At 38.1% G+C, this 18,662-nt stretch overlaps 1 protein-coding gene across 1 annotated transcript in view; it reads left to right on the forward strand.

The window, feature by feature from the left end:
• Nucleotides 1–18,662, forward strand: part of MGAT4D (MGAT4 family member D) — a gene marked incomplete at both ends in the record, with an annotated part of 37,544 nt that overhangs the window by 12,989 nt on the left and 5,893 nt on the right. Inside the window, 4 exons of the mRNA XM_081332531.1 lie at nt 2,641–2,967; nt 5,783–5,858; nt 14,298–14,412; nt 16,338–16,468. Of these exons, the coding sequence (XP_081188657.1) occupies nt 2,641–2,967; nt 5,783–5,858; nt 14,298–14,412; nt 16,338–16,468 (649 nt within the window). The remainder of the gene's footprint in view (nt 1–2,640; nt 2,968–5,782; nt 5,859–14,297; nt 14,413–16,337; nt 16,469–18,662) is intronic.

Below are 18,662 nucleotides of genomic sequence, written 5' to 3' on the forward strand. Positions count from 1 at the left end.
CACTCCTTGAGGTATTTTAAAGGTACTGTGCAATTAACTCCTGATTCCACTGATTGACAGCTCTTATTGCCAAAAAGTTCTTTCTAATGTTTAATCTGTATCTATATCTCTGCCATTCTGAGAGGCAATTTTTTTATGTAACATGTGAGAAACTGCATCCCCATAGTTCCATAATCTAAATTGAGTTAAGGCTATTGAGCTTCTGGGGGAAGTATGGCAAACTGAAGCCTGCAGCAAAGACAAGGGAACCGATGAGGAGATGATGGGAGATCACCCCCATAGGCTCCAGACAGCTGCTCCTCACATTGTGATTGCAGGAGAGCACTTTGCCATGGACTTGGGTGTTGGGAGATGATATTTTATTTATTTATTTATTCATAAAATTTATAGGCCACCCATCTTATCTCAAGATAGGATTATCCAGGTTGCTTACAACTAGGATAAAGGCTTTTAAAGGTTTGTAAATCTCACTTTCTAAGCACTTTGTTTAGGGGGTAGGAAGTGGGGGCTTGTGCTATCCTGGTTCACTTCCTTCCTCTGTGGCCACTCTCAGTCAGTGTTAATAGGAGGGTTAGAGATGCAGCCCTCACCCACTGCTTTGCGGGGTTCCGCAGGGCACGGTACTCTCTCTGCTCCTATTTAACATTTACATGAAGCCGTTGGGTGAGATCATCTGTCACCATGGACTGAGATATCATCAGTATGCTGATGATACTCAGCTGTATGTCTTAGCCCATGGTGAGTTAAGCAATGCTGTAACCTCCCTTTCACAGTGCCTAGAGGCTGTTAGGGGCTGGATGGGGAACAACAGGTTGAAACTGAATCCTGGCAAGACCATGTGGCTCTTGGGGTTCTTTGGCTCATGGAGAATTGCTATCTTTGGTTTTGAATGGGGTGGCACTGCTCCAAACAGGCCCTGTGCATAATCTGGGGGTACTCCTGGACTCGTGGCTCCTGCTCAAAGAGCAGGTGGCAGCCATAGCCAGGAAGGCCTTTACGCAACTGCACACTGTGCACTAGTTATGCCCTTTTCTAGACCAACAATCCCTACTCATGGTCACTCATGCCTTAGTCACCTCTCATTTTGACTATTGCAATGCCTCTACATGGGGCTGTCCCTGAACAGCATCCGGAAGCTCCAGTTGGTACAAAATGCAGCAGTCCACATGGGTTTGTGCAGACCTCAGTGTGCATATGTGGTGCCTCTCCTGCGGGAGCTGCACTGGCTGCCAATTTGCTTCTGGGTGCAATTCAAGGTGCTGGTTGTCACATTTAAAGCTCTTCATGGTTTGGGACCAGGTTATCTGAGGGACCGTCTCTTGTTGGTCACATCTACTTGATCCACTAAAGTGGGGAGGCAAGAAATGCTGTGGGTCCCGTCCCCTAATGTGATGCATCTGGCAGGACCCAGAAGAAGGGCCTCATCTGTGGTTGGCTCTCTGGAACATCATTCCCTCAAAGATTAGACTGCCCCCCATTCTAACACTCTTTTGGAAGGCATGGAAAACCTGTTTCTGCCAGCAGGCCTGTGGAACCCAGAATGGGATAGAGCCCATCAAATGGCTAGTTTAATGTCACTGGGGTGGGGGGTATTTATATTATTTGATTATTTTTCCTCTTGTTACTTTTTCTATTTATGTAAGTCATCATGTGCGAGTAGGTGGCAATACAAATTTTCTAAATAAATAAATAAAATAAATGTCTAAACTATTGGAGGCCTTTGGTGTGACAAATTTGAATATGCTGGATGAGTCTGTCCTCAATCCTGAATGAAACAATATTTTATCATAAGCTTAAGAATTTAAAGAATCTGAAATAAATAGCAAAATGTTAAACAAGATCTTGATCTTATAAAGTTATAAATGGACTAAGGGTCCAGACAAAATTGGAACATTAAAACTTTTACAATAAAATTTTAGAATTAATTATAAAGTACAAACAGGTACTCATGGGAAATAGATCCTGTTTTGGTTTTTGTAAGACATAACATAGATAAACAATTTCTTGATTTCAAAAACTGGACATTAGAGGGGATTAAAAATTTTAGGTAGAGGAAATATTATACAGGCTTATAAGATGATGCAAAACATTATGACAATAAAAAAACTGAAGGAAACTTGAATAATGGAATCAAATACCCACATATCAACAATATTAGTAATGATATCTGTTTCTGTGGATACACTGTGTCCAAAGATATTATGGAAGTTATGACAGATGTAGAAAAAAATTTACCTGACAACATAGAGAAGGTATTGAAAGTAGATTTATAAGTGAGAGGCCAAGAGAATGACTTAGTAATATATGGGATGAAGAGATTAATGTTTGTAATATTAGAGAGGATGAAGAGTTATTAAACATGTTTGTTCTTGTTGTGATGGAAAGTTGAAAGTTATATATATTTATTTAGTTATATATATATATTTGTGTGTGTATTCTCTTTATATATGTATTTTATATACTTTTCTTTCTTTTCTTTTTTCTTTATTTCTCTTTCCTTGTACTTTTTACTCCTCTCTATTCTCTTTTCTGACTTTAGTTTATCTGTATCTTTATCTTTATTATTTTTACAAATAATTCAATGCAGCAAACATATTCAACACATCTTCCTCCTATTTTCCCCACAACAATGTTATGATTTTTGAAAATGTGGCAAATCTCTCTCTCTCTCTCTCTCTCTCTCTCTCTCTCTCTCTCTCTCTCTCTCTCTCTCTCTCTCTCTCTCTCTCTCTCTCTCTCTCTCTCTCTCTCTCTCTCTCTCTCTCTCTCTCCACCCCAAATCCACCCACTTCAGACATTAATAGTTTGTATAGAGATTCACTGGAAGAAAATATTGTTCTTTTCTTTCTTCAGGTTTCCAAATGAAGTTCTTTCTGGTGTTCTGGAAATTATTTCTCCCCATGAATCCTTTTACCCTGATTTCTCCAATCTTAAGGAAACATTTGGAGATTCAAAAGAAAGAGTGAGGTATGAAAGATGGGATAATAAGATCCTTGAAATGCATTTTCCTAAGTATTTTTAAATGAGGATTATTTTATTTCTTAAACTGTCATGTCCATTTTTGCCCATGCTCATAATAAATAATAAAACATTATAATGAAACACATGTTTATTGTCTCTGATTAACAAATACAAATACAATAGAAGGCAGATATAAACAGAAGGACATTAATGAAAAGGAACTCATTTTAGTCAGCTTTAGAATAAATCAGTTTTGAAAAATTATATATGTATAATTTTTTAAAAAATAATCTCAGTTCTTGTCCTGTTTAAATTGGTGCACAAGAGATGACCATTTTGCAGCAGAATGCAGAATGCTCTGGATAGGTACCCCAGTTTGCATTACTTTAATACAATCTGCTTGGGACTGCCTCTTAAAACTATGTAAAAGTGCAATTGGTACAACATAAGCAGCTTCCATGCTAACAGTGGAGGCCACTGGGATAACACTTGCTCCAGGAGGTATTTCAACAGAGTTACACCTGCTTTGCTGGTGTTGCATGGCTTCTAATAAGATTATATATATACATATATATATGGATCTTTGGTTATTCGGGTTTTTCCCCGCGTAGAACTAAAGGTGTAGGGGCGACGTTTCGACGGAATCCCATCCGTCATCATCAGGCTTCTGCTTCCTTCTTCTGGGAGAAGCATGTGGCTGTTTGTTCCTCTTTTTTAAACTGCCAGAGGGGGTGTGTTCTGTGGGTGGATGTGTGCTCTGATTGGGTGGGGGAGTAAGTGTGTTCTGATTGGGTGGGAGTGTGTTTTGAATGGTGGGTGTGTTCTGATTGGGTGGGGGTGTGTTTTGAGTGGATGGGCTGGTCTCAGCTGCCAGCCTTAGACCTGAGCTGGTGAGTTGTGCTGCTTTTGTTCGGCTTCGTGTTTGTGGTGGTGCCATGTTTTTATAGTGGGTGTCAGTTTGCTTATTGTGTGGTTTGGAGGGGTTTAAAGTGGCTGATGTTGCAGCTGTAGTTAGGTTTCTGTTTTGTGGTTGTGCCTCGATATCATTGTGGGTTCGGATTTGCTTTTTGAATGGTTGTGTGGTGGTGATGTCATGTGGTGTTGTCATGACTTTGGGTCTATCATTCTTGGTGGTTGGGACTCGTCTGTCAATCAAGGCGGGTTTCCAAATGGTTGGTAGGCGAGAGGTATCATCTCGTTTGTTTATGCTGTGGGGGCGTTTTTCTATCTCAATGGCTTCTCTGATTATTCTGTTGTTAAAATGTTCAATTTTGGCGATAGTTTTGGTTTTTTTAAAATCAATTTCATGTCCCGTGGCTTCAAAGTGTTGGACCAGGGATGAAGTTTGTTCTCCTTTTCTGAGTGAGTTTTTGTGCTCTTCAATGCGTGCACTTATTCTTCTGTTGGTCTGTCCGATGTATGTGGTGGGGCAGGTGGTGCATGGGATTTCGTATACTCCTTGGTTTTCTAAGCCAATTATGTCCTTGGGGTTTCTTAGGATGGTGGATATTTTTCTGTCTGTGTAGAATGCTGTTTTGATGTTGTGTTTTTGGAGGACCTTGCTGATTCTGTCTGTGGTCCCTTTTAAGTATGGGAGGAGGGCTTTGCCATTTTCTTGTTCTCTGTCTTGGGTTTTTGTGGGTGTCTCTCTTCGGATTAAGTTGGTAATCGTGTTTCTTTGGAATCCATTGGCTGTTAGTACATTGGTGAGGGTGTGTAGTTCAGTTTTTTGGTGTTGTTCGTCAGCTAGGTGTTTTGTTCTGGAGATGAGTGTCTTGGCTACGGAGTTGATCTGTGCTGGGTGGTGGTGTGAGAGTGCGTTCAGATAGCGGTTTGTGTGTGTTTTTTTATGGTAGATAGTGTGTCCTAGGGAGCCGTTGGATATATATATATATATATACATATACATATACATACACATACACATACACATACACACACACACACACACATACACATACACATACACACACACACACACACACACACACACACACACACATATATATATATATATATATATATATATATATATATATATATATATATATATATATATATATATATATATATATATATATATATATATATATATATAATCCCATTTATATCTCGAAGACTCAGGGCAGCTTACAATCTAAAGCACAAATCAATGCGCTTAGCTGTCCTCCAACCCTGCCCGGCCCCCACAGCAACATCAAGGTGGCCACGGCTACCCAATCTACTGTCACCATCGCACCCAGTGGGCCACGCCCACCCAGCCTCCCTGAGGGCACCACAATGCTGATGCAGCCCTCAGTGAAATTGAGTTTGACACCCCTATTCTAGACCATGGATAAGACAGAATGCTGGTTTATTTGTTATCATAAAATGAGGGTCCCCCAGTATTTTTCATGTAGAGATTTCATTCTGTGTATACAAACTAAATATCACAGAAGATTAATGAAGAAATTAAATTTTAGGAAAATTTTATAGAAGAATTCTGAAAGATAATATTGGCTGAATAATAAAGTATCTGTTTTCTGAAATGCCCAAGTTAGGTAGGAATAGACCCATCCTATCACAGTGCCTATAATTTCTGACAGTGAAAATATAATTCTTGATAGTACTGAAAGCTGCTGACATTCAGAAGACTCAATAGGGTTATTTTCTACATTATTCCTCTTCCATTAAAAATAAACAAAGCAATTTCCATTCTGAATTCTACCTAGCAAAATAATTTGAATGGGTTTCAGCATAAAATTATTTGACTTTATCTACACATAAAGAAAATATAAGTATAGATTTGTATTTAAAAATTTCATGATTTTTTTTTGTTTAGATGGAGAACAAAACAGAATTTGGATTATAGTTTCTTAATGATGTATGCCCAACAAAAAGGAACGTATTATTTACAGGTATGTTTCCATGACTATATATATGGTTACACTGTCTAAATTGTGCAAGATTATATGCCTGGATTCTACAATCTTTATTTTATTTATTTATAATTGAATTTCTATACCGCCCTTCTCCCGAAGCACTCAGGGTGGTGTACAGGACAATAAAAGCACTACAAAAGTTTACAAAAGTTAAAAGTAAAATTAAATTAATTAAGCCCTAACAATAAATAATTAAAAATACCCCAAACCCTTAAACCAGGCCGGCCTGTTCAAATAAATAGGTTTTCAGATCACGGCAGAAAGAGTGAAGGTCGGGAGCCACCCGGAGCTCAGCCGGTAATTGATTCCAAAGGGCTGGCGCGCCCACAGAGAATGCCGTCCCCCTGGGGGCCACAAGCCGACACTCTCTGACCGACGGCACCCTGAGGAGGCCCTCTCTGTGGGAGCGCACAGGACAAAGGGAAGATGACGCCAGCAGCAGGTGCTCCCGTAAGTAATCCGGACCCATGCCATTTAGGGCTTTATAGGTAATCACCAGCACCTTGAATCTCACCCGGAGGGCAACTGGAAGCCAATGCAGCTTGCAGAGAAGAGGTGTTACATGAGAGTATCGGGAGACCCCCATCACAACTCGTGCGGCCGCATTCTGCACCAGCTGAAGCCTCCGAGTGGTCCTCAAGGGCAGCCCCATGTACAGAGCATACAGTCTATACGAGAGGTCATGAGCGCAAGAGTGACTGTACGCAGGGCATCCCGGTCCAGATAGGGTCACAACTGGCACACCAGGCGAACCTGGGCAAAAGCCCCCCTGGTCACAACTCCTACATGGTCTTCCAAACTGAGCTGTGAGTCCAGGAGGACACCCAAGTTGCGAGCCCTATCTACGGGGGGTAACACCTCACCCCCCATGGTTAAAGATGGAATAGACTGAATTTCCTGAGATGCCGGAACATACAACCACTTGGTCTTGTTGGGATTGAGCCGAAGCCTGTTCCTCCCCATTCAGACCCGAACCACCTCTAGGCAACGGGACATCACATCGAGGGCATCACTGGGGTGGTTTGGGGTAGAGATGAAAAGCTGGGTATCATCAGCGTACTGATGATACCCCACTCCAAAACCACAAATGATCTCACCCAGCGGCTTCATATAGATGTTGAACAGGAGAGGCGAGAGGACCGACCCCTGAGGAACTCCACAAACGAGAGGCCTTGAGGCCAACCTCTGCCCTCCTGTCAGCACCGACTGCGAACGTCCCAGGAGGTAGGAGGAGAACCACTGGAAAACAGTGCCCCCCACTCCCAACCCCCTGAGACGCCACAGTAAGATACCATGGTCGATGGTATCGAAAGCTGCTGAGAGGTCTAATAGGACTAGGACAGAGGAACAACCCCTGTCCCGAGCCCGCCAGAGATCATTCACCAGCGCGACCAGTTAGTTTTAGCTTTCTTATTAAATAACTTGGAAGTGCCTGTTGCTAGATTAGCAGAATCATGTTCATGTTTATTATTCACATGAATGTTTAATAAAGGAATTGAATATATGAATCTAGTGTATTGAGAATGTTGGACAAGAGATGTACAGATATTCCTAATGAACTGTCAGGTTGCGAGCTTTTGCCAATATGAACAAACCTGTCCATATCCAAGACTTGGAAAAAGATGGAAAATATGTATGTAGTGCATTGGAAACTTTCCCACCTTCCCTTGACATCCAAGACCTTTTAGGTTGCAGTGAATAGGCGTAGTATAGTTCTTACCTTACATAAGCAACAGCATTGTGGTAAAACCTGATGTTGTCCACAACTCCAGCCTGGCACACTAATCCTTTCCTGCCTTTCCAACTTCTAGGTTGGAGTTGTGGACGCTATCAGGTTTTACCCTGATGCTATTCCTTATGTAAGGTAAGAACTGCATGTTTCTTATGCTTGTTCGGCTTGTGGATAAAATGGATTTACAAAAGGCCTTTTGGAACATAATCCATAAGTAGAACATGATCTGTAGTTAGTTGGCTGCTGGCTTAATTAGAATCACTACTGTGTTTTCAAAGGAATATGGTTCTTGGTGGTGCAGCTATTTGATAAACTACTGGTTTATATCAGCCTAATTCAATCTTTGGTCATATCATCTCATAGTTTTAGGAGTTTTTGAGGATACCAGACTGGGAAAAGGTGTCTTTTATATCAGCATCTGGCTTTCTCAAGTATTTTCTGGGCAATAATCAAGATCAAATGCTAATGACAGATCCTTGGCCACTGAGTAGCTTGGGCTACCCGTCATTTAAAATTTCCACAATGGATTATCAATTTGAATCTTTAGGAGAAATACTGTTTGGAGCTACAGTAGATCTAGTTACTCAGATTTCACCACTACTCCTAAGTGGTAGGATTCATCTTTGATCTGGGGCTGGGATGGGCTCCAGACTTGTTTTTATTAACAGTTGTATTGGGGTATGTAATGGGAATAATTTCCTATGAAATTATTTGCCCTACCCTATTGCTCCATTGTCAATATGGGCCAACAATCATTTTTTTGATGGTAGGAACAGAGGGTATCTCCCTATACATTTTTTTCTTCCATAGGGGCAATCTGTGGGGGGGTGTTTCCTACTAGTGAAATTTGTTTGTTAAATTGCACAAATGGTACAACATATGCTGCTTGCTTTTGATTTTTTCACACTACGTTATCTTGGTTTCACTATGATTTGCTGTGGACGCTGTTGAATGTATTACAGGAACTCTTCATTTAACAATAAGTGGGACGAGAATTTCTATTGCTAAGCGATGTGGTCATAAAGCATAATATCATGTGACTGTGCTGATCATTGATGGCAGTTCCAGCATTTCCAGTTGCAGTCATTAAGCAAATCTTGTACAACATCACATGGTTGTCACTTGTGACCTCCTGCTGGCTTCCCTGTTGACTTTACTTGTCAGAAGCCAGCAGTGAAAGTCACAAACTGTGATCACATGACCGTAGCATGCTGCAATGTCATAACTGTGAACCAATCACCCAATGTCTAAATCATAATCAACTGACCACAGGGATGCTGCAACTGTTGTTAAGTATGAAAACAAGTTGTGGGTATTACTAGTTCAGTACTGTTGTAAATTCAAATGGTCACTGAACAAGTGGTCATTAAAAAGAATGAGAACTAAGTTTACCTTAAATGCTTTCTTTGCCTGATTTTCATAATCATGCAAGCCCTCAAAGCTACAGTTATTATTTTTTTGTTAATCCCATTTATATCCCGCCCTTCTCCGAAGACTCAGGGCGGATTACAATTTAAAGCACAAATCAATGTGCTTAGCAATAGCAATTACTGAGGACAAGAACCATTCCTTGCTGCTGCTTAAAACTTGCAGTGCTTGCCTTCATGTGAGCCTTAATTAGTAGTGTTACCCTAAGCATGATATCTGCCACTTCAGAAAGGGCCTGGAGAGTGGACCACAAGAAAACAAAACAAGTGATTGAAAAATAAAAACATTTTAGTAATAGAGAATGCTGTGCTCTATAAAGCAAAAATAAGGAAGGTATGAATCACATTAAATGAAGCTAGTAAGTGAAACTAGTTAGGGAAAAAAGGGATGGGCTACCACCTTGACAAAAAATATTATGAGATTCTGAAAAAAAACAGTAAATTCATTTTCCTGTCACATATATTACAAATATAGTAGAAGTAAAAATATGACCAAAATGAACTGGGAAATGAAGAGCTGAGTTCTGGAAGAAGTTTGTCATTGTTTTTTCTTTACATGGGAAGAGAGATTAAAAGGGTATTTATTCCCATGCTATATTTTCTTTAAATCTGGAATATATGTGTAAGTGAGAATCCTTTTCTAATAGATAGGAGGGAGGGAATGAGAATAGAACTGGTTGCTTCTTCTTTTCCTTTTAGTTGTGCTAGGAAGCAATTTAAGACAATAAACCACCTATTTGCTTTTTGCTTTTTCCCCATGCAAGCCCTTTTTAAAAGAACAATCTAGCAATTGCGTTATTAATTAATAAAAGATTGAGAGTGGTTTAGAGAAATTTGTGTCAATATTTTCAGGTCATGCAGTCATTCATGTTTTCTTGAGTCCACAGGGGCCTTTGAGAGACTTTTAACTCTGCCAAGGAATAGATAATGAGGGTATGGGAGTAATAAGTGCAAGCAACCAAATCCCTCCTCACCTAGGGTGAAATGTAATTATTATCGGTCTCCTTTCAGGCCTCCCTCATTCTGAGATAATTGTGCATTTCAAAGCTGAAAGCATTTTTGAGGAGCTCTGATTCAGTAGGGCCTAGAAAGTGTTTCTTATCAACACTCAAGGGAGGTAAAATGAAAACATTAAAAACTTCATTAGCTTTTAGTATCTTGATTCAGAACCTGAGCCAACAATCAGGAACATTTAAGTCGTATTCCATTTCAGAAGCTGACTTGACACACTGTTTCATGAGAAGCTTATATTTGTGCAGTTAATGCTCAATTAAAAATATTAAGGTATTACAAAGGAACAAATATTATTTTGTTTTCAGAGTGGTTGTCATGTTACTGTTTGAAGCACCAGCCTTAGGGTGGACATTACGGGATTAAAAAAAAAAGACTAACCAATTTGTCGGACTGTGATTCACAAAAGCTTAAGTGATAAAAATAAACTTCTTTAGCTTTTAATATGCCACAGGATTCTTTGTTTTTAATACTGTGGTAATTCAAGGTTGGGCTGATCAGGTTGTTAAAGTTAACAGAAGCATTGGCCTGCCAGCATTCAATTCACCTTTTAGTGGAAAAGAACGAAAGGCAGGAGGTTTGTTAAATAAACAGGACACATTTTGGAGAAAGTAGAATAATATTGACAACAAGACTGGATTATAGCTAACATGAGATTTGGCTGTGGCATAGATCCAAATATCAAGCATATAATCTCCTTTCTGGCTTCATAACCTTTTCCAATTTTCTCATCATGAACTTATCTGTTATCCCAAGAAAGGGACAGTAGTTATCTAGGTTTGGAGGTAGGCACCAAATAAAAAGAAGTAGCTTCAAATGGGCATAGCCTATTAAATAGCTTGTCTGCCAGCTACAAGGCGTCCCTTCACCATTCATCACTGTCAGGGGGTAATTACCTCAGACTGATTTTTTCCCCCAATAACCTTATATTTACCAGGAAGATGCTTTAACTACTGCACTATGCTATTACAGTATTTGTGGTAGAGAAAATTTAAAAGAAAGTAACATAATAGTAGAAAATGAGGTTTTCAAAGCTTTTTCTGCATGTATGTAGATTAGGATATTCTAACTTCATATATATGTAAAGTCAGTTTTATATATTGATTTTGTACACATATACTATATAAAAGTATACATGTTCAAAAGGATCTCCTAACAAAGCAGATGGATTGACAATTGTTTCTAGAGCAGGCAGGTGGGAAGGCACCACAGTAGAGGAATTTTCTTGTGGGAATATATGGTAAACTGTAATATGGACTGAATAGCTTGTGAACTGTTGTCAGTCTGGACAAGGTTTTCTTAAAACAGCTTAGAGTCAAGCCAGCTTGAGCACCAAACAGGAATAGCTTAAATAGCAAGTGCAGATTTGCCTCAGGGTAAGAATATCCTATTTTATTCATAATGGAAGTGGTGGAGCCTTGGTGGAGCAGTGGGCTAATGCCTCCTTAAGTAACACCAGCTGCCTGCAATTAGTGCAGGTTCGCATCCCACCAGGCTCAAGGTTGACTCAGCCTTCCATCCTTCCGAGGTAGGTAAAAATGAGGACCCAGATTGTTGGGGGCAATTAAGCTGACTTTGTAATAATGCCGCTTGGGGGGGATGTGAAAGCCCTAATAAGCAGGCATATACATAGAATGAAGGCTACTGCTAAGCTTGTAAGCCGCCCTGAGTCTTCGGAGAAGGGCGGGATATAAATAGAATTAAAATAAAAAAAATATTGCCATTAGAAATATGTTTGTGTAAGCTTTCATATACATGACTGTGGCCCTGCCAATGTGTGGTGGATCCTCTCTGTTGATAATAATATTCCCATGTGCTGTTTGGCAGGGAATCCTTCAAGGATTGCACTCCTAGATTGCCCTCCTAGCTATCATGTCATTTCCATACTTGTACCTTGTCACTGGCGATTAATTTCATCCAATATAATTTATTTATATGTTATGTTCATACATACATCAATGTTTTACTATTATTCTTAATATTTTATCAGGGTATTAGTTGAATCTTGACATAATCATCATTTTAGTGGTTCCTGGAGATCAGCTTTATTGATAATGTACATACTGGATCTGTTTCCCAATATACAACGCCCTGTAGGGGCAATCAGCAAGGAGGGACCCTTGCTGGATCTAGGCAGAGTAGTAGCTCTCCCGCTAGAGCCAACGCAACCCTCCAAACTGGCGGACGAAAGACCAGCCATAGTAATATGGCCTGTCACTAGGCTGCAGACAGCCGAAGTTGCACTTACCATCAGGCAGCTTTAAAGCAGCATGGAAGAGACTGGGTGAGATCTAACTCTCTTAAATCCTAATTATTTTTTTTTACCTGTATGAGTTGCTAAAGCATTTTTCCCCCTGTGGAGAGGGAAGGGAGATTTTAGCCCTCCCTCTAGAAACAGCAGCGACTGATCACACAGGGGAGTTTAAAATGTTGAAAAAATAACTGAATTCCAATCGGAGTTTTATTTCCTAAAGTTTGTGGACTAAAAGATTTTCTATTTTTTACTTTCTATTTTTACTGAAGATCTGGGTCTTTCCTTATAAAATAGAAGCAAAACTGAAAAGATTAAAATGACTTTGGGACTCAAAGGAAAATTTCAAATGGTAGGGGTGACATCTTGTGGCTAAACCTGATACTTCAACTTGTTATTGTCTAAAAGAGACTTGGCTGACAGCCCAGAAAACAGATAACATTCATGCAACCTTGAAATACCAGCTGTGAGAAATTCAGCTGTGCTTTCTATTTACTGAAAAAAAGAAAAAATCTGTAAAATCTTCTAGTCTAATACATCATTATGAAAGAAGATCAGGAACAGACTTTTCAAATGGATGAAGATCAGGAACAAATTCTTTCTATGTTAAAAGCAACTTATCAAACCCTTCTTACAGCTGGTGATGAAATAAGAGCCTTCAGAAAAGAACAAGAAAGCAGCCTGGATATGCAAACTCAAACTTTGACTACAGCTAAAAAATTAACTAAACAGAATACAACTGAAAAAGTGGAACAATTAAATATCAAGACAGAAGATTTAACGGCACAACAAGCACAGATAATGGAAAATCCAGAAAAGAAACTGACAATATGGAAAGAGGAAAAAACTTCCTATAACAATCAGAAGGAACCTGAGGATCAAGAAGAGGAACAGATGGAAGAGATGATGTTCAGGACAACTATGTTGAGATGGAAAAATAAAAGAAATGACCTGTCAGACCTGCCACACCTGCTAGCCTTCTCAAAAAAAAAACACGGTGACTGGATGGGTTTTTCCCATGCCAAATAATACATATAACAATACAAGGAGATTTGTTTGACAACTCAAAAGCATGGACATGGAAGATGATTTGGCAAAGAAAGAAAGCTAGAATAAGACTGAAGACGAATGGGGTTTTGACCTAAATATGAGATTTAAAATAGAATTTACTCAAAATAGATAAGATGTATACTTTGAATATAAGATATTGTTATGAATTGGAGATAAAGAAAACCTTGGTTATTTAAAATTTAGAAGTATAAATATTAACAGTTAAATTTGAATATTGATTTGCTTATAAAGGTTATGTAAAGGTGATTAGCTTATATATAAGCTAAAAACGTATTGATGAATGTAATAAATATGTCTTGATGTAGCGGTAAGAATGAAAATTATTAGCTTAAATATGAGACAGTAGATACAAAGAGGAAGAGAGAGGAAGTACTAAATGTTGAAATAAAAGAAATTTTGCTTACTGAATTTAAGATATTTGGAAATTATTAGAAAATAAGAATATTATATTGTATTATTAATTTCTTGATGTAGATGGTGAGAATTTAAATAGATAAGATGTGTATCCTGAACACCAGATGTTGTGAGGAATTGTGACAAAGGGAATTGAGGTCATTTAAAACTTGGAAATGATAAATATTAAATGTTAAATTTAAATATTAATGGAAATTAAAATTGGAAAAAATTCACTAGGTTATTGATTGTCTAAAAGACTGAATGTTAAAACAATTAAGATATATATAAGCTAAAAATATTGATAAATGTAAGAAAGTTATTTTTCATTTGATTGATAGAATAACTTAAATACGAGACAGCACATATTAAGGGGAAAAGAGGAAATATTTACTGTAATAGTTTGAGATTTGTACTAATAATATCTGTATGTAATTGAATTATTGTAACTCAGCCACCATGTTGCTTTTCAAAGATATAATTGTAATATTAGAAAATCAATAAAATTTTAAAAAAACAATCTTTTTCAGCTAGAAGATGATATTGTGGCCAACCCTCGCTATTTATATACAATAAATGACTTTATTGAACAAAAGATATCACAGGAATGGATAGTTCTTGAGTTTTCTCAGCTTGGGTTTATTGGTAAGTACAGTATATAAATTTAATAAATAAAAAATAGATATTGTCAAGAGTCCACCAAGATCAGCCTAAATAAGAATATAAGTGGATGATAATGCATTTTCTATCCTTCAGCAGCAAAATTATATTATTAATTTTATATTAATTTAATTAATTAATATATTATATTAAATATTTAAATATTGTGGCCATTTTTCACAATATTTTTTTATTTATTAATCAAATTTGTATGGCTACCTATCTCACTAAAAGCCCTCTGGGCAGCAAACAACAATCCAATAAAATATTATTCCAAATCAGGTATTTTTGTACTTGAATTACTCTTTCAGTCTATGTTATCTATGCATTAATAGGTAAATATCATGGAATTCAATAAGGCTTATTCATTATAAAAATGTAGGCTTTTCATGTAAAAATCAATGTGCTTCAAAAAAGAAAAACATCCCAACACTTTCTACATGGATTATGGAATTTCCAGAGGATCGTGAAAGAAAATAACTGGTGGAGTTGTGTAATGAGTTTCCTAGATCTCATCCAAGAACTATAAGCATAGTATAATACATTATTTTAAAAAGTCTCCATCATTTAGCATTTATCCTTGTTGATAATAGAGATATTTAATAATTATATTTGATAAAATGAATATAAAGATAGGCTGAATGTTATATCTGCCTTTTTTTAACCTTCTCATTCTAAAAAACCCTTGTGGTTTTGAATTTTAGGAGAGAATTTAAAGTTTATTTAGATCTTCATGGGCTGGTTGTCATAGTTCCGATAGATGAAATCCATCAAAAGAACTTCAAAGCAAAAATTCTTCCTTAAAGAACATTTTATTCAGGAAACAAAGTATTGGCACTACATGGTTGTACCCAAAAACTAAATTCTCTTCCCCCCCATACAAAGTAACAAACTGCAATTCCCACCCCCATTAAGCTGTCATAAATCACATTCTCCAATTAGCCTAAAATGCGGGCTTTCTCCCCAGCTCCTTAGCCTGCCAAAACATTATCAGCTCATCCTTGGATTCCCACAAAGCAGTGTTATTATTATGGGTAGCTGAGCTTGAGCTTTTATCCTAACCCCCCTTCTTCTGCACCTGATTTCTAAATGCCAGAAAAAGCATGTTAAAAGAAAAGAAAAAATAGCTGCTATTTTCATCAGTTGTCAGAGTGGGAACATCCAATATTTAGTGTTGACACTGGTTTTGATAGTCATGCATTTACCTAAGTGCTGAGCAGCTATATGTGTTTGAGTAGCTTGTCTTTTCCCAGTGAATAATCTCTCTAGCCTTCTGTAACGTCTCATATTTCAGTTGAATGCTAAGTGAAGACATTAGGGTACTGCTTTCACTTTTTTCAGTTTAGGAAGCAAAAGTAGCCAGAAATGTTACAAAACAAGAGAGATGTAATTAAAAATAGAATTATCATTATCCTATGCCATCTTACAATAATAAAATAAACTAAACAATCTAAAAAAATCTTAAAAATGAGAAAAAAATCGAAACCTCTCTGCTTGGATCTGGGAGGCAAAAACGAAGAGTAGCTGCTATTTTAGCAGATAAAGATGTGAAACATTCTTTCAAACACAAGGAGATCAGAATCAATACAAATGAGGGGCAATAAACACATGAAATTATTAATTGTGTTAATATTTCAATGCTTGCCCAAATTACTAGAGTCATTACTATTTTCTATTCTTCAGATAAAATGAAATTTTTATAGACAATACAGTGAGAACAGATTTTGCCATACTCTAAAGTATTTAAAACAATAGAACTTGAATTATATAAATATAATTAATAGACTAAATGTAACTAAATCTTGATCCGACTTTTTAGTAATGGATAGACAATAAAGTTAATATATTGATGTGTTGTAAATAAAATTATGATTTTCTTTTCCCTTTTTTTTAAAAAAATGTATTTTCAGGAAAATTATTCCGATGCAAAGACTTACCACTGATAGTAGATTTTTTTTTAATGTTCTACAAAAATAAACCAATTGACTGGCTACTAGACCACTTAATTTCAGTTAAAGTTTGTAATCCAGAGAAAAACAGAGTAAGTATTTTATTTTATTTTATTAACAATATCTATATGTATATATACAGACACATGGACACACACAAAACAAAAACAAGAGAGACACTTTTAAGGAAAAATGTTTGATTATACCATTTTGTATTAAAACTGATTTGTAAGTTAACCAGTTTCCTGAAATCTTAATGTCAATAATTAGGTCATTGTATAATTAAAAATGCATGCTTTATTATACTGAAAATATAAATGTATCCTGTGCTATGATCAAACGTAGGCTGCATTCCTCCTTCAAGCTGGTTAATAAATTCCATTTTAATTTACAGTATTGGTTATTTGGAATTGTGTAACTTCATAGTATTTATTATTCCATTTGTACAGGCAGTCCTTGACTTAGAACAGTTCATTTAGTGACTCAAGAGTTACAATGGCACTGAAAAAAGTGACTTATAACTGTCGTAGAATCCCATGATCATGTGATCAAAATTCAGACGCTTGGCAATTGACTCATATTTATGACTTGCAGTGTCCTGGGGTTACGTGATCCCCTTTTGCAATCTTCTGATAAGCAAAGTCAATGGAGAAGCCAGATTCACTTAACAATTTGACTAATTCAGTGTTTTTCAACCACTGTTCCGCGGCACACTAGTGTGCCGCGAGATGTTGCCTGGTGTGCCGTGGGAAAAATTGAAAAATTCAAAAGATTTTAAAAAAAAGACTCTCCCCTCGCGAGGGCGGCGGCTTCTGCTTTCCCTTTCGCCGCCACGCCAGTTTGGTCACTGCTCACCATGACCGTGTTGACTGCCGGTAGCAGGGCGGCCGCGCGCCTCTTGGGAGCCAAGGTGAAGGGTTTTTTTCCCCTCCCTCCTCTCCGTTCGGCTCCTTCCCTTTTTCGGGGGGGAGTGGGGGGGTGACTGTTCTTGCGAGCGCCATGACCGCTATTGCCGTGACTTGGGCTTGGCTCGGGAAGGGGGAAAGAGGAGAAAAAGGGGCTGCAAGTCTTGTCACCGCAGGGCAGTCTCTCTCGTGTCCGCCTGGAAGTTCTTGGCGATTCCCTTCCCACGTCAGCTTGCAGAGCAGCCGAAGTGCGATTTGGGCTGGGTGTTTCCCCTCGCACGCAACCCCCCCTTCCCCCTTTTTTGGTTGTGCCAGCCCTACGGAGGCTTGGCGCGGAGAGTTCCTCGGGTTGAGATGGGGTGTCTTCCCCATCTCCGCGCGCTCTCCAGCAGCTGCGAGCTTTGCTCTCGCTCTTTAGTCTCCTTTCTTGTCCCGCTGTCGCAAAGAGATGATTATGCGGTTGTCAGGGTGGGGTGGCTAGAAACGGGAGGGAGGTTGGTAGTTGGGAGATCTGGGCTCGCTAAAGAAAACAAAACACGAACGAACAAGCAAACGTCGTAAGGTAACCCCTTTCTCTCCCCCCCACCCCGCTTCCTTCCAATACCGTGAAGTTTGACCACCTTGGCCTTTATGGTATTCTTTTAGGCCTTGGCGGGACGGCTCACACTTTTTTTTCCGTTCACATGACCTCTGAAGGGGAAGCTCTTGGATCTCTTGTCATTATTCAATCTGCATATAATATACTCGAATACAATTTTAAATTGGTATTTAGGGGAAAGATGCATGCTGGGTATTCGGTTCCTTTGGAAGGCATGAAACTGATACGGCTAGCTAGACCGAGCTGGTAGAAAGACAGCTTGGAAAAATATGTCTATTTCCCCTCCCCCCCCTTTCGGAGTGCCTCGTGATTTTTTTCATGAAACAAGTGTGCCTTTGCCCAAAAAAGGTTGAAAAACACTGGACTAATTTAATGGCTACAGTGATTCACTTAACAACTGTGGCAAGAAAGGATGTAAAATGGGGCAAGCTCACTTAACAAATATTTCACTTAGCAACAGAAATTTTGGGCTCAATTGTGGTCATAAGCTGAGGACTACCTGTTTTGCTTTTAATTGTTAACTTGAATTCTTTAGAAAAAATGGAGGTAAATATTTTAATTAAAAGTGTTTAAATCTGTTTTGTCTAAATATGTGCATTCGATACAGTACACCATTTAGATTCAAATACTTTCCTGTTGCTTTTCAAAATTGGGATTGATAAATGTATTTTGTATTAAAATTTGGGTTAGAATTTATATTTATTAAAAAAAACAGGACAGTTTTCACCTCTCGTGGATTTTTCATTTTTTTTACTTTTAATATTATAACTTAATGAATTGCTT

This window comes from Vipera berus (genome assembly GCF_964194415.1).
Source record: "Vipera berus genome assembly, chromosome: 7".
Taxonomy (NCBI): Eukaryota; Metazoa; Chordata; class Lepidosauria; order Squamata; family Viperidae; genus Vipera; species Vipera berus.